Source organism: Aspergillus pseudoviridinutans, assembly GCF_018340605.1.
Source record: "Aspergillus pseudoviridinutans IFM 55266 DNA, scaffold_3, whole genome shotgun sequence".
In the NCBI taxonomy this organism is placed as follows: Eukaryota; Fungi; Ascomycota; class Eurotiomycetes; order Eurotiales; family Aspergillaceae; genus Aspergillus; species Aspergillus pseudoviridinutans.
Genome location: NW_025091283.1, coordinates 4,657,197 through 4,679,417, shown reverse-complemented (window position 1 = coordinate 4,679,417; position 22,221 = coordinate 4,657,197). Strand labels below are relative to the sequence as shown.

Here is a 22,221-nt window from a genome sequence, read left to right as displayed (position 1 = left end):
GGCATCAGAAGTCCGACGCGCCATGCTGATTGCTGGATCGGCAACGGACATAGCTGTATCAAGCCTTAGTTCCAGCGCCACCCACGGATACCACAGGGCCTGCTCGGAGCCACAACAAGCCGAACGCGGCCCTCCACTTGCCAGTGGAGGATTCCCAACGATTGCCAACACAATCCAGTCCGAACCAAGCTTGAGACGAGGAGCGGTAGGTGAAGGTTTTGAGGCTTGGGACATTCAGAAGACGTGGATTCCCTTCATTGCGATGGACTGCGAAGTACAGTCGACTTTTCGACACTCCCCAGTCCAACTCAGGACGAGAGGACAGCATTGAGATCATGTTCGAGGAGTCTCTTGTCGCTTTCACCGAATCACCGGGTCTTCTCAACTTGGTTGGAGCTACTATTCTCGCAGACCCGGCGGACTTTACCGGTATTCATCATGCAGGACGAGCGCTGGCCGAGGATTTCGGTCGAGTGACGAGGAGAAATTGCAATCCATTCGAATTGGTGGAGCAAGGCCAGTTGAATGCGCCAAATGCCATCATTCTCGGATGTATCGAGTCCTGTTGGCTCCTACAAGACCTGGAAACAGTGGGGAAAATCGATTCGCGTGCGATTAGAGGGAAATGGGAGTCCTTCATGACGGTCGTCGTGGATGATCCGCTGCCAGGCTGCTCCAAGGCTCTAATCATTGCCGGGAGCGACAAACGAGCGGCCATCTTTGGAGCGTATACGCTCGCTAGCCAGATCGGCGTTTCTCCGTGAGTCCTTTGGCAGTGAAATTCTAAAGAGAGCAAAAGGGGAGATTTGGCTTACACTCATCTCAAGCTGGTATTGGTGGGCAGACGTGCCAGCAAAGTCCCATCCGGCCATCTTCGCGTTACCTATAATGACCTTCCATGGTGAGCCTAGCATTCAATATCGAGGGATCTTCATTAATGACGAGGCGCCGGCACTCACGGGCTGGGTGCTGGAGAAATTCGGAAAGTATAACTCAGACTTTTACAAGAAGGTCTATGAGCTCCTTCTGCGCCTCAAGGCCAATTTTATGTGGCCTGCGATGTGGCCAGGCTACCCTAATCCGGGAGCCGTCTTCTTTCTCGATGACCCCGAAAATCAACGCATAGCAGATGAGTATGGGATCTGCATTTCAACCTCTCACCACGAACCCATGCAGCGAGCCTCGACCGAGTGGTTTGAGGAACATGCAGATGGGACGTGGGATTGGACGACGCATCGCGACGAGATTATTCAGTTCTTTCGTGAAGGTGTGCAGCGAGCAAAGGGACTTGAATCCTATTTCACCATGGGAATGAGAGGCGAGTATGACAAAGAGATGACAACCGATGACCCCGGCGCGGTGGTTCGGGATGTCCTACAAACGCAACGAGAGCTTTTCAAAGACGAACACGGTCGCGAAGATGCTGTTCCTCAAGTACTCGCTCTCTACAAAGAAGTTCAAGATTTGTACCAGGCAGGCGAGTTTACTGTCCCAGATGATGTGACGCTGCTGTTCGCAGACGACAACTTTGGAAATTTGCGCAGGCTTCCATCTGGGCTGGAGAAGACTAGAAAAGGCGGGGCGGGAGTAAGTTTGTGTTGAACGATTATACCAGATCTCGTACTGATATTCGGTGCAGATATACTACCATTTTGAATACGTCGGTTCACCTCGGAGTTACAAATGGATCAACTCCAACTCGTTGGTTCGTGTAAGCTTGACCCAAAAAGGTGAATCCTGGTTAATCCATTACCGCCACAGGGAAAAATATATCACCAGCTGTCCGAAGCCTACAACCGCAATGCACGCAAAATCTGGGTGTTCAATGTGGGGGATATCAAGCCCATTGAAGTTCCTTTGACATTTGCAATGGAGATGGCGTGGAAGATTAACTCGGTCCAAGCAGACAGCATTCCTCATTTCTGGGAGACGATAGCTACTCATTATTTCGACGAAAATCTGAGCCCACATATTGTTTCTGTTTGGCATGAATACGATCGACTTGTCCGTCTTCGCAAACATGAGCACATCGATCCGGACAGCTTTTCGTTACTTCACTATGAAGAAGCAGACAAAATCGTCCAACGGTGGCAAGATCTAGAGACCACCGCCGAGAAAATCTACGAGAAAGTATCGCAGGAGCAAAGGGCATCGTTTTGGGAGCTTGTCGTTCATCCTGTAAAAGCGAGCTCTATCTTCACTCGGCTACATGTTGTACAGGCTAAAAACAAACTGCACGCCCGACAACGACGAAATACCACTAATAAGCTTCTGCGGAAGGCCCTTGATTTGTTTGATGCGGACTTCAGACTTTCTCAAGAGTTTCACTCCTTACTAGATGGTAAATGGAACTACATGATGTGTCAGCCACATATGGGATACGGTGACACTTGGCACGCTCCTTCGCGCGACGCTATTTTTGGCTTAGCATATGTGCAACGGAACCAGGATAGCAACATCATTGTCGGCCAGATGGGGGTTGCTGTTGAGGGTCATGAGGGGGTTCGAGCAGGACGTATCAACGAGGAGAGCGAGAGGACGCATCCGAGTCGTCGAGACTTGGTTCCAGGGCTGACCCTCGGTCCGATGAGCCGTTATAGCACAACCAGAAGATGGTTCGATATTTTTACTCGAGGTACCCCTACAATTCACTGGAGTATCTCGCTACCTCATCGATGGATTCATGTGTCCAAAAAAGAAGGAACCCTTCAGCCAGATGGCGACGACGCACGCATTTGGATCACAATTGATTGGGAGATTGTTCCCGTCGAATTTTCTGAGGAAGTTCTAATTGCTATTTCGTCAAAGGAGGGAGACTTTGAACATGTTCATTTGCCTGTTCATGGACAAAGAGCCCCCCCGCGCTTCACGGGTTTTGTCGAATCAGATGGCTATGTATCCGTGCCTGCTTCGGGATTGGACGTCAAAGCACCTTATCAACATCATCCTGAACTGGGCCGATCGAGCGAGGGTTCGGTGACGCTCAACACTTGGGCTCCTAGCGGCGCAAAGACTGTACCCTTTATTGAGTGCCCGGTCTACATCTTCACGGCCTCTGCACCAGCAGCGCTTACATTATATTTCAACATGACCCTCGATATTGACCCTGCTCATAAAATGTCGTATGATTTGAAAATTGACAATAAGCCCGTCGAAACTTATCAACTTCTCCCGGATTCTAACTCCAAGGAAGCCAAATTGCCGGCCGAAGGATGGCTAAAGGCCGTCATGGATTGTGTCTGGAAGAGAGACCACATCCTTAGCCATATGGAAGCTGGTGATCATATAATCCGAGTGCGATTGAATCATTCAAACTTGCTGCTCGAGAAGATGGTCCTAGACCTTGGTGGAGTGAAGGAAAGCTATCTTGGGCCTCCTACAAGCTTCTTCGCCTCTTCTTAGTGTTCCATACCGATGGATGTCTTTGAGATAGTCCTTGTTAGTGGAAGAGAAGCAGGAGCGAGATGAAGATGGGAAGATTGGTGAAGCTATCTGCACCTGCACATCTAGTGTAGTGGGGAATCTAGTGACATTATTTGACTTGGTTGTTTTTGCCTTGCTCTTTGTTTTATTGGTTTGTCTTAGTGGGTATCAGCGGACATTGTATGCTTTTAGGAGACCTTCATGGACGGAAGGAGAAGGGACGCAACGGCCGAATACAAGCTTGTTCTATGAAGTTTCTTTTCTCTTTTTCGGAGTCATGCTGTCGAGCATGACGCTCTTTCGATTCTTTTGACGAGACGACTGGATCTACTGTCGGTAGGGCGTTTACCGGCCGTGTTATTCTGTTTGGCCTCTTCTACGGCAGGTTCACTGTTGGTGTTTTGCTAGATCCTTTTCGCCTTCTCGCTGTCTATTCTCTCTCGCGCCTCGACCTGCCCGTACCGACCGGGCTTCCTTGGGCTTTCCCATTTTACTAGATGGTTAACTATTTGTTGGTGAGAGTCTCGATTCTGGCACAGCTGGCCAGGCTGGATCCAGGCTGGCCGAATGAGATGTGGCCGTCATTGCCCATGCCACCAAGAACTAGCTGGATCGCACTCGCCCGTTAGACTTGCGGCGTTACCATCGTGATTGTTGATGTTCCTAGCGTCGATATCGATGTGTTTAAGAGAAGATTTGTACTTGAAAGAGTGGTAAGATTGGGGATGATCACACGGCAGGCCGACGTACTAATACGAAGTTATTGCTTCTTCGGTGCCCCGTGAGTCATTGGTACTGCAATAAGTTCGACAGTGGGCGACCAACCCGGTAACGGATTGACTTTAACTCCTGAGTATGACCTTTGCATTGTTAGCACCGACAATCTCCAAATGAGGGTGGATGGACGTACCCATCTGGGCCAGACGCAGCTCATCGGCGTCCATGGGTGATCCATCAATCTTGGCCTCCACCTTCGAGCTCTCATAGATAGTTTCGCCCATTCTTGCTCTGTTCGGGTGGACCAGCTAGTTGAGTTAATTTTGTTTTGTTTGGGTTTTGGGGGGGGAGAAGGGGGCGTGGGGGAGGAATCCTGCAGAGTTCACTGGTGGCTCGGGCAATGTTTCTTATATTATTATATTGATAGCATTAATCAACGCGTTGCATATCACTTGACCTGCCGGCACACAGTTTGCGGAGCTCGACAACAATAAAGAGGGAAAAAGCTTATCGAGCCCCGGTTCGGCTCAAAGTCTCAAGATAACCGCGAATTGTTGGCTGATAGCAAACCCCGGTTTTCCCGGTCATTTCCCCGGACCACGAGGTTGGTGCTGGAGCCAATAAGGTTTGTGGCTTTCTCCGCAATCAAGTGAACCAAATCCTGGGGAAATTAGTCCCGACGATATGCCGGGGGGTAATATCCCCTAGCTATAAAGACTGGTGAGTTGATGATTTTCGGGCTCGTTCGCAAACTAAGTCAAGATGCGGTTCAATGTCAATTGGTCTCAGATCGCCAGCCTCGGCCTGCTGGGCGCCAGTTTGGTGCGATCAGCCGAGTTGAGCAAGCAGTCGCAGGCCCTCTTTGATCAGTCGATGACTCTTCTAGACGATATTTACGATCCTGCGGCCTCCTACCTACACTATTTCTACTTCCCCTTAGCCGCAGGTCCACATGACACCCGGTCGACCGTCTGGCACTCTGTTGGACTACTCCAACGTAACCAGGGCAATGACCTCAATGAAGCTGTGAAGATTCTCAAGAATGTGATTGCCGGTCAGGAGAAAAATACGTCAGCGCAATGGTATGGAGACTACACTGTTTATCCTGAGCAGCCGACTGTTGGCAGCCCTGCATATGCGCCCAATGTAAGTTTTTATCCTTGTAAACCGCATCCAGACCGTCTTCTGAAAATAGTTAGATCTATAACACGTGGGATCCCAACTGGAGAGGCTTCATTGGTACCGCTCTGATCGTCATTTATGAGGAATTCGGAAGACTTTTGCCTGCAGATGTAAAGGACTTGATCATTGACAGCCTGTACAACAACACCGTCGGTGACAGCTATCGTGTTGGTGGCGTTGATGGAGATAACTTGTACCCGGCGTATTCAAATGCCTGGTTGATGCGGACGGTGGTGACTTCATGGACCGGGCACCACCTGAACAACGCCAACATGACTTCCTCAGGAGACAATGACGCCCACGAATTCCTCGAGCTCTTTGATCGCAACCACACTTTGTCCGAGTTCAACGGCCCAACCTACGCCGGTGTCTCCCTCTATGCGCTGACCATTGCCGCCAAGTACCTTTCATCGACTAGTTCTGTTATCGGGCAGAATGCAGAGCGGGTGATCCAGGATATCTGGGGCTATGAGTCCCAGCTGTGGAACCCTAATATGAGAAACTTCGCTGGTCCATGGGACCGTTCATACGGCTATGATATGAACAAATACGTGGCTATCATGTCAATTTGGATCTGGTCCCTGGTAGGAAAGGAGAACGTGTGGCATTCGACCTCTCCGATCTGGACTATGACACACGCAGGCGACTTTGAGATCTCCCCCATTATCGCCGTTCTTTCGAACTTCCATAAGAAGCTCGTACCGGACTATGTTCTTTCGAGACTGACCTCCTCCTTTGGCGAGCACACCTATACCGGGCACGCTTACGCTCCTCCAGCGGACTACGAGCCTCGCAACATCACAACGTGGCTCTCAGCCAATCTGACCATCGGAACAGATTCCTTCAACCAGAGCGTTGTGGGGGGCTATTCAAAGGACTCAACCTCCTTCTCTCCTTCAGTCGTTCAGTGGATTCGCTCCGATGGGTCAATTGGCTACTTCAACCTATATCCGACCGAAACCGCGTTGCAGGCAGAGGTGACTCCGTACGCACTCAACCTGACCTATCCGCTGGGCAACTCCACGAGCAAGTTTACATTCGTTCTCGCTTCGAACCCACTTGGTGCGAAGCGGGATATCTATGGGCTCAACGATGTCGATGGTCTGCAGATTGAGGTAGTCGGCGGGACTGTCAACCCAGTTCCGGAGATATCTTTCTGTGGACTGGTTGGTGGAACTTGCCATATTATCCAGTAAGTCGATAGCGTCCTCTCTCGAGTGAACATACTTTGCTAACAAAATATCAGTAACTTTGAGTTCTGGAATATCACCTTTTCTATGAAAGAAAATAGCTCTGATATTCCCAGCGTCCAGTTTAAATTCGCACTCAATTAAATATAAAAAGGAGCTGCAGTTAGTGTCCCGTATTTATACATCGGCATTTTTTACTCTTCTACGTATGTCATATTAATTGATTTGTATATTCTAGGTCTTATAGAATATACTATAATTAGTTTGTTTCTTTAGCTGCTTCCGCTGGCTCTGCTCTCCTGAGGTCCTCTGCTCGGATTCTCTTCGCGATCGCCACGTAAGTGCACTGTTGGATCTCACCTCTGGGGCCGACGGCCGTCTTTACCATTGCAGGGTTCTCCGTGTGCCATATTCGGTTCCTTTGTTGATGAATGTGATAACCGTGTCGCCGCTGGGTAGGCGTCTCACCACAATCGCCCCTTTCTCACTGCTTGCCATGTTAATAGCTGTTACTCCCTCCTTTGTTGTGCAGTGCTCTCCTCGCGTGGGGGACCGCGCTGAATCCCCCTGTGCCTGCATTTGGATGGCGGTGACTCTGGGCTAACCCGCCCTTGCCGCCTTCAACATCCATTGGGACTTTGTGTAAAGCCTCTGACGGGGCCGTACAAGCCAGCGATAGGGAATTTCAGAGTTAGGGTGTTTAGAACGCTGTTTGGCTGGACCGGCAGGATCAACAATAACAATTCACAATTATTTGTTTCCTCTCAATTACTCACTCTCAGCCTCTCAATCAATCAATATTCTGTGCCGTTGTTACCATTTGCGAGACGATGGGTTTGGTTCACTTGAACGTGTGGCGGAAGGTGATCTCAAGTATGAACATTGCCACCCGGGAGTCCGAAATTATGGTACTGAAACAAGACTCTCATAACTGAAATACACATGTTTCTAGAATATGGATATGAATTGTGGAATTCCTAAATGCGGCCTGTCATTTATTGTGGCTGTGTAAGTTACCTTACATGGCGCTGGAATATGGCAAGGATGATGAGATCTCTATTGGCGTCAATATATCTAGAGGTGCCGAGTGCGACTCCAGCGACTGCTCAAAGCTGGAAGTGATTGTAACAAGCAGTATATCATGCCAAATCCACATTTTTACGTTAAAATGACAATTTTCCCACCAGCGTTGTTTTCCTCCATAGTCCGATGAGCTTCAACAATTTCATCTATCCTGAAAACCTTTCCGATCTGAACGTGGAGCTCACTCTCCATAATCTTCTTGGCCATCGCGTTGAGCGGCGTACGCATAAAATCGCCATAACCACCCGAATAGATAGTCAAACCGACGGCTGAAGGAATATATTCCATCGGATTGATTTCTTCCAAAGTCCACTTATCCCCAACAATACCAGTCATGCACACGAGGCCCCCTTCTCTGGCACAGTGCAGGGAGTCCTGTAGCGTCTTAGTGCCAATAAGTTCCAAAACTTTATCGAACGGCTTTCTGATCTTCGTTGAAAGTATTCCGTCGTCGATGATAGTTTCATCCGCTCCATTATCGCGTAAGAGCTTTTCCCGATCGGATCTTCGACTGGTGGCGGTAACAAAGGCACCGTGTGATTTGGCAATCGCTGCTGCCGCCAATCCGATAGAAGTGGTGCCACCACGGATAAGTAACCGATCAGCTGGTTGCAGTTGAAGGGATTTGAAAAGTGATCCCCAGGCAGTTTGCAACATCTCCGGCATTGCACCGAGAACTTCCCATGATGGTGATGGTTCTGCAGTGATGGCCTGAACTTGCACGGCAGGAACAAGGGTATATTCGGCGTAACTACCGTTGAATGCTCTTCCCATCCCGCCCATCGCTGTCAAAACCATGGTGCCTCCTTGGAATTCTCCACCGGGAGCCGAGACGACTATTCCTGCTGCTTCAATCCCGAGAACCCGCGGAAATCTCACACCAGGCGAGTATCCTTTTCGCGTGAATAACTCGGAGCGATTGAGCCCGAATGCTTTGACTCGGATAAGTACTTCGCCGACACGAGGTTTGGGAATAGGGAGGTGTTCAATCTGAAGCATCTCGGGGCCTCCTGGGTGATGAAGTACTACCGCCTTCATTGTGGAAGTCATTCTGGTTGCTCTGAGCCGTCAAGAATAATTTGGGTGAAAATAATTGCGGGTGGTTTGTGAAAAGATACAATGGAAACTGGCCAAGCCATCGGCTTTTAACAATGAAAATGGTGGCAAACAAGCACAGGTGTAACGCGGAGATAATTCGCCAACGTTAAGGGACACAGAGATTGACCAATGATATGACATTATTACCCTCAATCCTACCAGTTCATTTCCAAGGCCAGCCAGTACCCGTCCCCTCCGGCCAACCCTCAGTGCACACCCACACCTGATTACTTTCCAGAATGAAGCAGCGGATGAGGCTGAACTTGGACCTTAGCATTCCGCTTTTGTGCCAATCCGTCGCTAGACTATGCCGAACTCTATACGTTGACGAACTAATGGCTCAGTAAATCATTAGTATGGAGCCTCGGGGCTGTTCAGCATCTGTCCATCCCTGAGTATGGTTGTGTTGTAACTAGGGATAATTTGCGGCGCACCGTAGCGGCTTGCTAGGGATATCCCGACGGATTTCTACACCTTCATGATTTTCACACCAATAAATTCAATTTACGGAGGTACTGCTTCCTGTCAGACTACTGAGATTGATCTAGACCGAACTTCCCCTGATATACCAACTGCAAGTCATTTCCCTCAAGGATCTTCTCTTTTGCCGCAGCGAGATCCTCGACAGACCAGTTTGCAGAAATAAAGCGACCATTCAGAAAACGTGCTGCATCCGTCGCCAGCCACACGGTTGTTCCACCAATCAGAGCAGGGGTATCAATAGCAAAACGCTTGAGAGAATCTATGATTATAATCATGTTAGTCTACAAGTCACATATTAAGGTCCGAACAGAAAAATTTCGAAATAGGTTTGCATCTTACCGAGCACCATATCGGTCATGACAAGTCCAGGTTGTAGGCTGACAGCGCACACATTCGGATATTCAGCAGCGACATAATCATTCAGCCTTAACAACGCCATTTTGGAGATCGAATACGAACTCATCATGGGGTGAAGAGATGTCGCAATAGCAGATGACATGGATATCATAGTCCCCTTTCTTTCAGTCCCAAGCAGCTTCAAGAAGGCTTGGGTAACCAGAAATTGGCCTTTGACATTCACCTCGAAATCATTCCACCACTCGGCTGGGTCCGCATCTACGATGCGGGAAGGATGACTGAATGTACCAGCGTTGTTGACTAGAACGTCTACATGGCCGTATTTGAATCTTATTTTCTCAAACAGAGCAACCACTGCATCACTGTTCGTAATGTCTGTTGGTTGCACGAGAACGCTCGTGGCAGGATGGATCTTTTTAATTTCTTGTTCGGTCTCTCGAAGCTTCTTCCCGTTGCGTGCCACGAGTACAAGTGCCTTTGCTTTAGCCTTTGCGAACGCCGGTGCAATTCCATTTGCGCCTATGCCAGAAGAGGCTCCAGTGATGATGACGATTTGACCCGCCTGGTTAAGGGATGGAGACGTGGGATCGATCGCGGGGTATTGGTCGCGATAGACACGGGGCGTGTAAGCCGCGGCGTTGGTGAAAAAATCAACTGGCAGCTGGTCCATTCTGTCAACTAAATTTCGAATAGGGTCTTCGTGACTATGCCTTAATTTTTCGAAGACTGGCTCAATGCGATTTGATTACAGTCCACGGGAGATATAGGTGAGCTAAATAGCAGTTTCGTATTTCGCCGTTTTCCCTGCTCTTTTCTAGAATAGATCTTTGTGATAAAAACGACTGTTTATAAATAAATACTTACTGATAACCTAGACCATGGAATACGGTCAATGTCCGCGTTAAATTTCGAGTTTGTTCGCGGAGTTCGTTTGCTTTCTTTTTCGGGACAGGCGTGCAGGCCAAGAAATCTCCGGAATCGGGGAGTTAAAACCCATGCGTCAAATTACCCTTCGACAAGCTCACCTCCTGCACGAAAATTTGGTATCTAGATATGTATAGTGTAATCTTTTTGTTTGGTCACAAATAAAAGGTTTGTTTCCTATATAAATAATCTATAACGTCTTTAAATTTCCATAGAGCATCAAACATACGCACTTTGATTATCTAAAGTACGTCTTATCAATCTCCGGATTGCATAAAGAGATAAGAGAACATTCCCCTTTCTCCTACCCAGGTACTCTGAAAAAGCGGTACCCCCCTTTTTTACTTACTGCAACTTTTTCTCTCCTTCGAGATAATAAGAATATTCCTGTCCATGCTTCCAGTATCAAGTAACAGCCGTGCCCAACCGCTGAGTCGGTCCCCGTTGGGATGTTTTAGGGTTAGGAGAGAATATATCACAGCATATGTCATCGAACAGCGGCCCAAATTCATGATGGTCGGATTCGCTTTTCCTACGTTGAGGAGCGCAATGAGAGGGAAAGACTGCCATAAATAATATCCGTAGGAGGCGTATGCGCGATTCTACTGGGATCGGCCAAACGGAAAGGAGTAAGGGGCGTTGGCACTGATATTTGCAGCAGTGGGTGACAAGATCCAGCGGGGAAAGGCAGATGGAGCAGTCCATGGAGGGCTATATAAAAGGTAGTGAGCTCTAAATGAGAGGTTTGTATGAATACATTGAGCAATATTCTTGCCCTGAGACATGCGTACACATCACATCGCATGTTCTGAGTGGCAAATTATCTTTTTGCTTTACTATATATCCTGTACGGCATGGTCTCGATTTCCGTGAGCAGAATTACTGCTGAAAGCAAAGCGTTCGTCGTACGGCTTTCTGGGCCTCCTTGCGGACATGCTTCCAGTGATCGAGTACACCATCCAAAAATGGTGGATGTGTTTCCGTCAGTATTGAAAACTACTTACTTGTGCCATATATGCCCATGCTTCCTCGGCACTGACATGCACCCATGCGGTGAGTTAGATTGCTTTTTCTGACTGTATACCACTATTTACTTGCTCATCTACTTGGCTGTTCGAGCCTGGCGTTTCTTTCCTCTCCTATTTTTTGCCTTTCGTTCAAGGCTTTCCCTTTCCTTATTAGCCTGGGGGAAGGGAGCGATTCAGAACTACATGGCCAAGGACTTCATGCGTATATGTATTTCGCGATGTTTGCTTTTCTTGTGACTTTAACTTTGTGAAGCTTGAGTTTGCTACATCCTACATCCATCAACATTGTATCTTTGTATTTTGAGGGGTGCATTCACAGGAGCGCCAACCCCAGCCACTGATTGTAGTTTCTCGGCACAAGAACAGTACATAGAGACTCATTTTTGGTCAGTCAACGGCCAATACCTTTCAACAAATTTGCAGCCTTCCTTGACCCACTCTTCATCCAATGTGCTCATGCAATCGAACCCATGTGGCCCAGGCTGAATAGAAAAGTGTAACGGCGTGCTTGGATGAGTTTTCTTCATCTGTTCCACAAAATTTATCGCCGTTCTTATTGGCATCTATTTAGCTGTTAGTTACGAAAGCTCTTCCTCCGTTGATTGACCTTAAAATACTCACAATTGAATCATCGGCACCCTGAGCAAGCCACAGGGGTGGTGGGTTTTGAGCATGTTTAAGAGCACTCATAAGGTGAACCTTGTCTTCATTCCCTATGACCTCGCGGTGTCTGCCTTCTGCAAGAATAGCTTCACAAAGATCCCACCTGTCTGGCAAAGGAGAAGACACTCTAACAGAACCAGGCTCAAGATTTGCCAAATAATCGCTGACAATAGAGTCGCCTCGAAGAGGGGAGGGGGGTGGTGGATTGTAGAACGGACTGTCAATATCAAGCGTTGCGTACTGGGCCAAAACGACACTGATCCGAGCATCCGGAAAAAGAAATGCGGATTGCAGAGATAAATAGCCACCTTTCCATATTCATTAAATTAGCAAAGAGGCCAGACTAGTGAGTATCGCTTGGATGCATACCAGCACTTTCACCAGCGACGGCAATCTTAGAAAGCTGTGGGGATAGGCCTTTACGGACCCTTTCCACTTCATTAGGCAACGAGGAATGGAGCCAGCTCCAGAAATCCTTCACATCATCAAGAATATCGATAGCCTTGGCCTCAGGGATCAGTCGATAATTTGGAGTGACTATTATGGCTCCGTGAGATTCCGCAAGTTGGACAATCCTAAAGAGTTGTAAGTTAGGCGCCACATATTGTTGAAATGAGGGAAGCATCAAAGGGCGGCCGACCATAAGGGAAACCAAGGGGCAAACATTTTGTCACCAACTATAAGCCCTCCACCATGGAAGTGAACCAAAACGGGGCACTTTTTGCCCTCGGTATTCTTAGGTATGAGGATACTTGTCTTGAGAGGCGTGCCCCCAACAGTCTTGTAGGTGACTTCGACCTCGTCGAACGCTCCGAATTTTGCATCCATTTCGCAGTATAAACAGCAACAGAAAATGAATTACACACGAGTGAGAAACCAAAAGACGAGATATGGTTTATCCTAACTAGAAATATAAATGTTTGCAAGTCAATAGCACTAATTAACTAGTTAACTAAATCGCTCATTAATGGTTAATTGGCTGGGGTTTGTTGATTCCGTAATATGCCAAGCCGCGGACATCGGATAATTCAAAACGATCTCCCCTACGGAATACAGCAGTATAGCCCCTAGCTCAGCTTTGGCCAAGCCGATCTCCCCGGACTCCGGGTTGATTCCGATCCGATCCCGACCAACGACTCGGAACATATCCTACTAATATATACGGATTAGGCAGAGTTTGTTGAATATCCAAATACCCGAGGGGGGAAAAAATGCTTTGGTGAGTTGTAATTAAGCCTTATTGCTTGGTCTAATAAGGAAGAGACATAGGCTTAGATAGTTACTGAAAACGGAATCTATGAAGGTGCACATCATTACTGTCAACACCCTTGTTGATACAGAGAATTATTTCCGCGACAAGCACAGCAGTCTTGAAGCTACTTGTTAATTAACTATTTAGTAATTAATAAACAAGCTAATAGCAGAAGATAAGCTATATTAATAATCAAATACTAAAGCTTAAGATACTAAGAAGAGGGGTAATGCAGACTTGTCAAGACCTTCCATGGTAGTTCTTCTGGGTACTCTAAAAGTGTCCTGATTCACCCACGGTTCCTGAATGAACGCTTTGGACGAATGATTACAAAGGCATAACTATCTACCAACGCGGCTACCGCCAGGTTCCATTCCAATTAACCAAAACCACCCCTTCCGCTATCTCTTGCCCCTAGCTCCCACAGGATTTATAAGCTCCCTGTGTATGGATTTTCTCATTCCTATCTTGTCCTCCTGCTCAGGATTTCGGTATCTCGTCATTGCCACCTATACGGCTCTTGATTTCTAAAGATGACCATATCGATTAGTAAACATGAATGACGAAACCATCGGCTTTATGAGGGGCCGATTTGGGACGGAACAGTATATAGATGCGCGTACCTCCTTCCACCTTCGAGGTTCTGGTCAACCCCCCAAAACTGGCTCTGCTTCTCATACCTCGCCATTCATACCTCGCCATGTCTCAGAAGACCAGAATCGTGATTATCGGCGCGTCGTATGCTGGCATTGGCCTGGCACAAGCGCTTCTCAAGGCAATCACTAACATCCATGTTGTGATCATCAACCCCTCGGACAAGTTTTTCTTCAACATCGCCTCGCCTCGGATTCTGGCAAAATCAACTTCCTTCAAGTCTGACCAGTATCTTCTTCCCATCGTGAAGGCGTTTGCCCACGCCCCAGCTGGTGCATTTGAGTTTATCCAAGGTCACGCAGTCGACATCAATCCTGATTCCAAAACCGCGAACGTCTCCAACAAAGGCAACGTCGCCTTCGACTACCTCGTTATTGCGTCTGGCAGTTCCACTGCATCCTCGATGGGTCATGGAAGCACCTTAGCACCTTTCAAACCAACCGGAGATAAAGATCTGGAGGCATCGATTAAAGCTGCGCAACATGAGATCGCGCGTGCCAAAACTGTCGTCATCGGAGGTGCTGGTGCTGTCGGTGTCGAATTTGCTGGGGAGCTAGCAGAGGCCTTCAAAGGCCGCAAGATAGACATCGCGCTGGTTTCGTCAACATGGCATGTTCTGCCAGCACTCAAAAAGGCTGGTTCGGAGAGAGCCGAGGAGATCCTGGCCCAGAAAGGTGTAAAATTGGTACGGGGGCGCAAGGTTTTGAGATCGACGCAAGATCTAACCTCGAGGAAATGGAAGATAGACTTGGATGACGGCCAAACCATGGGGGCTGACGTATACATTTCGACGACCGGAGTATTTCCTAACAACAAATTCATTCCCTCGCAGTATTTGGACAGCAAGGGATGGGTGTCCGTGGACAGCGAAATGCGCGTTAAGGGGTCCACTGCCGTGTACGCGATTGGAGACATCACCAGCTATTCGGCCCGTCTGATGCTCAAAGTCCAGGAGCAGATCCCGGTTGTTGCATGCAACCTTAAGAATGATATCTTGGGGCAAGGAAAGAGGAAGAGGTATACCCCAGATGATAAAGTGATGATGATTGTTCCTGTCGGGTCCTCTAATGGAACTGGCCAGATGTTTGGCATGGTTCCATGGGGAAAGATGGTTGCTATGATCAAGGGAAAAGACTTCTTTGTCTCCAAGGCGAAAAATATGATCGGGATGAAATAGATTCACTGTTTAGATGGCTAGCTAGCTCTTTTATAATCTTCCGAGTATGTAATGTTTATTTCCTGCGTTTGAAGGGATGACGTTGTGGTATGCAGCTTCTATTAACCATCGTGGCCTGAGAGATATCACATCGAGCTGTTTTACTTTCCGAGGCCGGCCAATTAGCTACTTAGCCCAGTCCTCATACCATTGGGAGGTAGATTTTTGTATTTTTACTATATTCGTCTATTATTTACTGTTTTTTTACTGTTTTTTACTATTCTCCCTAAATTTCCACAATAGTGAGGCCCATGATGAGAATCCAGTCAGGCAGGAGCGTTCTGGTAGTGACCGTCTCAAACGGTATCTCGCAGGAGTAAGGACGATTAATAACGGAGATTCTTTTTCTATTGCTGCGAAGCAAGCGCTGGGTGTGAGGTAACTACTACGCATGAGATATCACATCAACACCCCGCAACCCATCACTGGAAGGCTGAAAACATTCTCCAGGCCCTATTTATGCCTTTCTTTAATCAGGTCCGAGGCCTTTTCAGCTACCGCATAGAGAGTGCTCGTCAGGTGACCCGAGAGCTGAAATGGCAAGATAGAAGCGTCAACCACTCGCACATTCTTCGTGCCGTATACCTTGAGCTCAGGGCTAACAACGCCACCTTTGTTCCGAGGCAGCATACTGGCAGTCCCAACTGGGTGAAAATTGGAACGATCTAAGACATATTTAGCTGAGAATTCTGATTCTAATGACATCATAGAATCTTACACTGTGACTTGATCCAGCCTTCCCATGTCGACTCAGGCGCATTTTCGGGGATAATATCCAATCCCGGTTGGATTTCTTCGGCCACTAGATCGGTCAGAGGCGCACGCCCGTATAACTGGCGAATGTATCGAGCCACGTCGGCCTGGGCAATGAGGTCTGCTTCGTACATGAAATAGTTGGGATTGATCGAAGCTGGTTCCGAAGCATTTGCGGACCTAACGTGGATACTGCCCCTGGAGAAGGGGAGGAGGCACCAGTATTCACTAGAAACCGAGTCTCCCAGCGGGACAAAAACAATCTCGGCAAACGGCACTTGTGACTCGAAGATCAAATTGTACTGAATCTGGAAAGCTGCCAAGTGATCGCGCTCGTTGACTACGCCGTTCGAGGCGCGGGACACCGCCTTCGCATATTCTGGGAGCGTGGATTTGACGGCGGTTGCAATGGCAGACACTTTGTTTCCATAAAGTAGGTCGACTGGTAGCAGAGCGGAAAAGCTTGCTAGGCCAGTCCACAAATCCTTCCCTTTCCAGCCGAGCCCATTGTTTGTCTGGTCCTGCAGGTTCTCGCCCACACTGGCAAGGGCACTACGACGGGAATGTCATATTTGCGGAGGATTTCCGGGTTTCCAACCCCAGACAATTCGAGGAGAATTGGCGATTTCAAGGATCCAGCCGACAGGATGACTTCCTTTGAGGCGTATATCTCCTCGATTCCATCGACTCCGGTGACCTCCACCCCAATGGCAATAGCATCACCGTCCCAGTTGTCCGCCCAGATGATTTTGTTCGCATTGGTATTGGAGATAACCTTGAGGTTCGAGCGGGCTTGATAAGGCCAGTAATAGGCCCGAGCAGCGTCTTCGCGGACATTGGCTTCTCTGTCGACAGTATCGGGGTGGGCTGTGAGGCCAACCATCCTGCCACCATTCACGTCACTATTGTAAGGGATGCCGAGCTGCTGCAAAGTTTCATTGATCGCTGGGAGGAAACTGCTGTTAGTCAGCACGGTAGGCCAACCGACTTTCAAGGGACCCTTCGCTCCATGATATCGGATATTATAACCCGCGCCATGTGCAATCTGATCCGAGGTAGGAATCTGAAACCCTTCTGATTTTTCGTAGTAGGGCAGGAGGTCCTTCCAGTTCCAACCATCGTTTCCAGCGCTCTCCCATGCGTCGATTTGGACGTTTTGGGCTCGAGTATATGTCATTCCTGCCAACGGAAATTAGGACAGAATCATCGAATATATATATGGCACAGGGCCAACTGACCATTGATCGTGCTCGTTCCACCAATAGCTTTACCAGCGCGCATAGTCTGACGCGAACCCCCGGCATATGTCTGGTTCTCGGTCTGATAAGCCCAATCAATCGCTGTTCCAAAGGCAGTGCTGTAACCCATCACGTCGGAAACATTCAAATTGTGGAGTACCTACTCGCCGGCTTCAATGACGGCTACCGTAACATTCTCCATCTCTGAAAGTCGGTTGGCAATTACCAATCCACTGGTACCCCCGCCGACAATGACGAAGTCATATTGTGGAGAGGAAGAGCGTTGTTTCGTGGCTTCCGCTCCACACAGACAGAGAGTGATCAAAGTAAGAAAGAACACAAGCATTTTCGTAGTTTGGGATGGAAAGGACCAACGATAATGACTCCGGTCAAAGCACTCGAAGAATAAGACGAACAAGAACTAGGAAGCTTTATTGAATGTTCCATTGGATACCATTAATAAGCACTAATAAGCATTCTTTAATGTTTCAGTTCTTGGCTAGTTTGTCGAAAGCGTGGATCCGGGCCGATTGCAGGATTCGAGTAAGTTCGGGATTATAGCCGGGGGCGCAGGCAAACAGCATCCGATGATTCTCGGTGTTGGCCAAGGGAGGTGATGATTACGAATTCTAGGTCATGGGCGCGGAATTCCACCGAAGGTAGCCCCTCTCATCTCCGCTCATCGCTGGCTAGGATTCCGAATTCAGATATCCCAGGGGCTTCGCCTAATCGGCCGTGCCTTCCCTCTCTACCCTTGAACTCACTTGGGATATGATCATTCAAAGATTGTATGGATTATTGTATGCCCGAAAAAATACTCGTACCAGCGGAATCGATTTAGCTTGCGTAAATTGTCGAGTGCACTGCAGTTACATGAAATTTCTTTAAGTCAAGTAGTTTTACACGATATAGCTGAGGTTATGTAAGGCCACCGATTCCCATCTCTTCCATAAACTGCAAATACTCAATGTGCCCAATCATCGCTCGAGGGTATTGACACGGTCAACATCAAACGGATTCCCTTCATATTCAACTGTGGAGACTCGTTCAGTTGACAGTCGTGAATTCCGAGAGCGTGTGGTCGAGAAACGGCGGAAAGAGTTTTGAGGTAACGATCTGGAGTCAATGTCATACCGAGATGGACATTCACTTGGATTCTGGTCATGAAAGTCTTTCGCGGCGGTCTGTTCTAGCTTCTTTTGCCGCATGCCCTGCGTGAATTCCTCTGCTTCAGCTGCATATCGGCAACGCTTAAGGATTTTCTCTCCGTATATGTAAAGAATGACGGGGAATGGGACGCTGGCAACGGAAAGAAATGCTGGAACCGAGGCAGCCCAGTGGATCCCAAGATTCTGGAACATTTGGTCCGTAAATAGTGGGAATGCAGCACCAAAAAGGGATCGTGTAAATGCACTTGCTGCAAGAACTGAGGCAGCATAAATCGTGTATGTGTCAGTTAGATAATATCTGAGACGGCAAGATTCCCATTTGCGCCCAGTAGATTCGCATTGGTGTCTATGATCTTGTGAGCTCCAATCTTCCCGCTGGGTAAACTGTGTATTGTTCCCTAATGAAAGGCACAAGATCCAGCAAAGTTCCCTCTGACCCTTTTGATCTGGCAGACATTGGCCCAACATTACCAATGTAATGTTCCTGGGAGCCTGGCTTGAGCAGTGTCCTATAGTGAGCCAATGGGTAGATTATCCCTATATTCATTTAAGAGGAAGTACAAGATCTGTGACCACCTTATCTGCTTCAGACTTATTGGAGATTTCACAAGGCAGCTTTTGAATTTGATCTGAAGTCGTTCAGGGACGAGTCAAGGAGCGACCAACCAGTCTATATTCCCGATCTGCTCCATAAACCAGGCTTCACTAAGCCGGTTTGTCTCAAGTTCATTAAATTGTAACAAGTCATCCTGTGAATCCGAATTCAATGTGTAATCGTCCCCTGGCAACGTGTTCGAGTTCACTGGTTCATTGGGTTTGGAATGATCGCGATCCAGTCCGTCAATTTCTAGGAAGAAATTAGGAAAGGTATTAGAGTATGATTTAGTAACGAATGGGCTCGTTTCATTGAGCATGTTATATCTTACCGGCCTCGCATACAAGCGCAACGCGATGTTGCAGAGTCTCGAGAATTCTGACCGCATGAGCCGCAGATTGAATTTGCAGTTTGTGCTGTTCAAGTATGGTGATGCAGGGGGATACCGATTCTTGAAGTGAAGCAATATTGAACTCGTCGCTAGGAATAGGGCATAGATGGGCAGCAAGAAGAACTATGCCGCAGACAAATGTGTCTTTACCATAAAATTTAGCCACTCATCGAGTTACCAAATGTACGACCGATTTGAGTGCACGGTTAGTAACTCACAATGAACTGTACGCCAACCTGAACTTCGATAAACCGCATCTAGATTCTCGTTCAGATGGGTTACAAGTGTGTGAACTGTCGAGACACACAACCCACACACTTTCAGAGCAAGTTGCTCCTCCAGCCTAAGATGTCGCCAGTCATCCCCCTTGGGCAGATGGTGCCGGTTCTGGGCAGCGGAAAGGAGGGCCGGTCTTAGTAACAGGATACGAATATACAGGAATCTAGGACGAGTTAACGATGACGAGTCCGAGCACCAGTAGATATGTACAAAAAGTTTGAAAGAACGAACCTTGAATAGAGAACTTTGGCTTGTAAGATAGCTGTATCGCTCCTCAAATCGGCTCTAGCTTCGGTGGCACACTGCAATCGGAGGTTATTAGGGAGCGTGTCATGCCAGTCATCAAGAGCATTATTGAGCTTTAAAACGTCCTCGAGGCGATCACGAGACCACCAAAAGTCTTCACCTCCTTCATTGGAAGGATTGACGCTTTCGTAGCGATAGATTTTAGACATAATGCGATCCAAAATTTCGAACAGTTGGATCGAAAAGACAAAGAATCTCATACTGCACTCGGATTGGCTTGGTTGAATGCCTTCGCCGTCTTGCTTCAAATATTCATCGTCAATTACCAGTGGTAGAGGAACACCCGAGTCGCCAGAGATCATATTTGGCCGACCAAAGGTAAGGGCGAGTAATCTAAGGATTATTCATGAGTTCAACCAAAAGTCCAGCGGAGATATGCGAAGGTGAATTTACCGATCCATTATAATGCAATTGTGCCATACCCTGCGTCTCATTTCCCGTTCAAGCTGGGTCTTTGATGGCCGAGTGTGTTCGATATGAATGCCGATGTCTTGTGCAGTTCTGATGGCAAGGCCGACCATATGCCAACATCGACTTGCGTATTTCGTTGATTGCAGGTAGAGACCGGTGAGAAGAAGCATCTGAACAGTAAGAATCGACGCAGAATCTAGAGCATCAATGTCGTACAGCGCCCTAGACCGCTGGTAGAATTGATCACCCAGGTTTGTCCTTCTGTCAGGAGCGACTAGGTCGCTAAATTGGCAGCCAATGGCGAAGACGATGTTCAAAGTTGACAGAAAGATAGGGTCCTCGGCTTTACCAGACACGTTGTCCGAGAAGCTTTCGCTCTGAGGGACCCATAAGCTGTCGTAGGAAATGACAAACGTTGGTTTGTGGAGGATTGGGAATATTGGATGTGTACAATCCCAAAAACACCTCATGAAGCTGTCGGCCATACGTCGTGTAGGTAACGCAAAGGCATTTACCTCTGGGCCTTGGGAATATTGTCCATCTCGTCGAACATGCCTTGGTCCTGTAAACGGACCTATGTTGCTGGTAAAATCCAGCCCTGGCACATTACTGGTCGTTTTACTCGAGCTAGTGGCCCGCATCGTGGACTGAACGAGAGCCATTGTGGATGTATTTGCGGAAGAGCAGTAGACGTTGTCTTCCGGTGATGGCACAATTACTGTTGCATCAGTACTAATTAACTCTTTCTGAAATGAAGAGAGCGAATCTTGCTGCGTCAAAGCTTGTGTTTCAGGATATCGTCCTGGCCGAGCAGCTACAAAATTGAAGCTATCATCCACTGCAGCACAATTAGTACTGGAATTCAGGATCGTTCGCCGTAAAATCGAAAAGGTTCAGGAGAATATGATAGTTCACAGGCATGGAAGTTGGATATTCTGGGAGCCTTACGTGTGGGGCCTGAGTCAATTGCATCGCGAGCAGCTTGATCAGATCCTCGTTGGCTGCTCTTTTCGAGCTCTTTCAGCCGATCTTCTAGTGTGGAAATGTATCTGCATTTGCCCCGCCTTATAATTATGTGCCATCAACCAGGGTATTTCAGTATGGAACCATACCTTTGGTTTTTCAACGAACCCTTTTCATATATGCAGCTGAAACCCTTCTTTGCACACCTCGAGCAAGTAGGTCTGTTTCCATCACAACGCGTCTTTTGATCACGACAGGCATTACATGCAAGTTGTGTCTTCCGACGTTTGCCAGGTCGAGTCTCGCCACCGATGCTGTACACTGCGATATCTGAAGCTGGCCTTGCCGGAATTGGCAGTGCCTTCTGCACACGTTCATTATCAGTCTCAACCATGTTGTGTTGTGGACCGCTTGGCTTCAACCGCGTTGAAGGTGGGCGGTCTCATTTGCCTCCGGCCGGAGAAATGAAAGTGCAGTCGGATAATTCGGTGTTACGGCACCTATGTCAATCACCTAGTTTAGGGCGGCCACGCCAGGCAGAACCATCAGGCACCGACAACCAACCGAGATGCCCGCGGCTCACCCCGATACTGTTTGTTGATTGTTGAAGGGAGAACAGAATGGCTTATGTAAGGGCGACTTCCTGTTATGGAAGGTTGCCACTAGGGTGACCAGCCTATAATAGCTAAGTTAAGCTTTGCAGCCCAAGTTCACTTTATTAACTTAGAGGATGAATCTCTAGCTAATTAGAATATTATAGATTATATTAATATAGTCCTACTTGGCTCTCTAGTGCATTTGCCAACCCAGAATAGCTAGGGGCCAAGGCGAGACTCCTAGACATGG

General features: G+C 47.9%; 9 protein-coding genes across 9 annotated transcripts; 3 read left to right on the top strand and 6 right to left on the bottom strand.

Annotated features, from left to right (window-relative positions):
• Positions 1–22: 22 nt before the first annotated feature.
• Asppvi_005401 (uncharacterized protein) lies at positions 23–3,402 on the top strand (the record flags this gene model as incomplete). Its single annotated transcript, XM_043301324.1, has 5 exons — positions 23–205; positions 303–760; positions 828–1,587; positions 1,640–1,711; positions 1,762–3,402. 5 exons carry the CDS (start codon positions 23–25, stop codon positions 3,400–3,402), a joined length of 3,114 nt encoding a protein of 1,037 aa, XP_043157259.1.
• Positions 3,403–4,183: 781 nt separating this feature from the next.
• Asppvi_005400 (uncharacterized protein) lies at positions 4,184–4,424 on the bottom strand (the record flags this gene model as incomplete). The annotated part of the gene is made up of 2 exons (XM_043301323.1): positions 4,184–4,272; positions 4,334–4,424. The coding sequence occupies 2 exons, from the start codon at positions 4,422–4,424 to the stop codon at positions 4,184–4,186; spliced, it is 180 nt and encodes a 59-aa protein (XP_043157258.1).
• Positions 4,425–4,902: 478 nt separating this feature from the next.
• Asppvi_005399 (uncharacterized protein) lies at positions 4,903–6,656 on the top strand (the record flags this gene model as incomplete). The annotated part of the gene is made up of 3 exons (XM_043301322.1): positions 4,903–5,286; positions 5,340–6,514; positions 6,569–6,656. The coding sequence occupies 3 exons, from the start codon at positions 4,903–4,905 to the stop codon at positions 6,654–6,656; spliced, it is 1,647 nt and encodes a 548-aa protein (XP_043157257.1).
• A 1,014-nt stretch (positions 6,657–7,670) lies between these two features.
• On the bottom strand, positions 7,671–8,633 carry Asppvi_005398 (zinc-binding alcohol dehydrogenase family protein; the record flags this gene model as incomplete). Its single annotated transcript, XM_043301321.1, has 1 exon — positions 7,671–8,633. One exon carries the CDS (start codon positions 8,631–8,633, stop codon positions 7,671–7,673), a length of 963 nt encoding a protein of 320 aa, XP_043157256.1.
• Positions 8,634–9,223: 590 nt separating this feature from the next.
• Asppvi_005397 (SDR family NAD(P)-dependent oxidoreductase) lies at positions 9,224–10,203 on the bottom strand (the record flags this gene model as incomplete). The annotated part of the gene is made up of 2 exons (XM_043301320.1): positions 9,224–9,435; positions 9,516–10,203. The coding sequence occupies 2 exons, from the start codon at positions 10,201–10,203 to the stop codon at positions 9,224–9,226; spliced, it is 900 nt and encodes a 299-aa protein (XP_043157255.1).
• Positions 10,204–12,491: 2,288 nt separating this feature from the next.
• Asppvi_005396 (alpha/beta hydrolase) lies at positions 12,492–12,976 on the bottom strand (the record flags this gene model as incomplete). Its single annotated transcript, XM_043301319.1, has 2 exons — positions 12,492–12,723; positions 12,813–12,976. The coding sequence occupies 2 exons, from the start codon at positions 12,974–12,976 to the stop codon at positions 12,492–12,494; spliced, it is 396 nt and encodes a 131-aa protein (XP_043157254.1).
• A 1,124-nt stretch (positions 12,977–14,100) lies between these two features.
• On the top strand, positions 14,101–15,231 carry Asppvi_005395 (NAD(P)/FAD-dependent oxidoreductase; the record flags this gene model as incomplete). Its single annotated transcript, XM_043301318.1, has 1 exon — positions 14,101–15,231. One exon carries the CDS (start codon positions 14,101–14,103, stop codon positions 15,229–15,231), a length of 1,131 nt encoding a protein of 376 aa, XP_043157253.1.
• Positions 15,232–15,723: 492 nt separating this feature from the next.
• On the bottom strand, positions 15,724–17,607 carry Asppvi_005394 (GMC family oxidoreductase; the record flags this gene model as incomplete). The annotated part of the gene is made up of 5 exons (XM_043301317.1): positions 15,724–15,935; positions 15,989–16,575; positions 16,629–17,202; positions 17,262–17,380; positions 17,426–17,607. The coding sequence occupies 5 exons, from the start codon at positions 17,605–17,607 to the stop codon at positions 15,724–15,726; spliced, it is 1,674 nt and encodes a 557-aa protein (XP_043157252.1).
• Positions 17,608–18,238: 631 nt separating this feature from the next.
• Positions 18,239–21,074, bottom strand: Asppvi_005393 (MFS transporter/fungal specific transcription factor domain-containing protein; the record flags this gene model as incomplete). Its single annotated transcript, XM_043301316.1, has 5 exons — positions 18,239–18,613; positions 19,635–19,673; positions 19,735–19,858; positions 19,927–20,334; positions 20,395–21,074. The coding sequence occupies 5 exons, from the start codon at positions 21,072–21,074 to the stop codon at positions 18,239–18,241; spliced, it is 1,626 nt and encodes a 541-aa protein (XP_043157251.1).
• Positions 21,075–22,221: the final 1,147 nt, after the last annotated feature.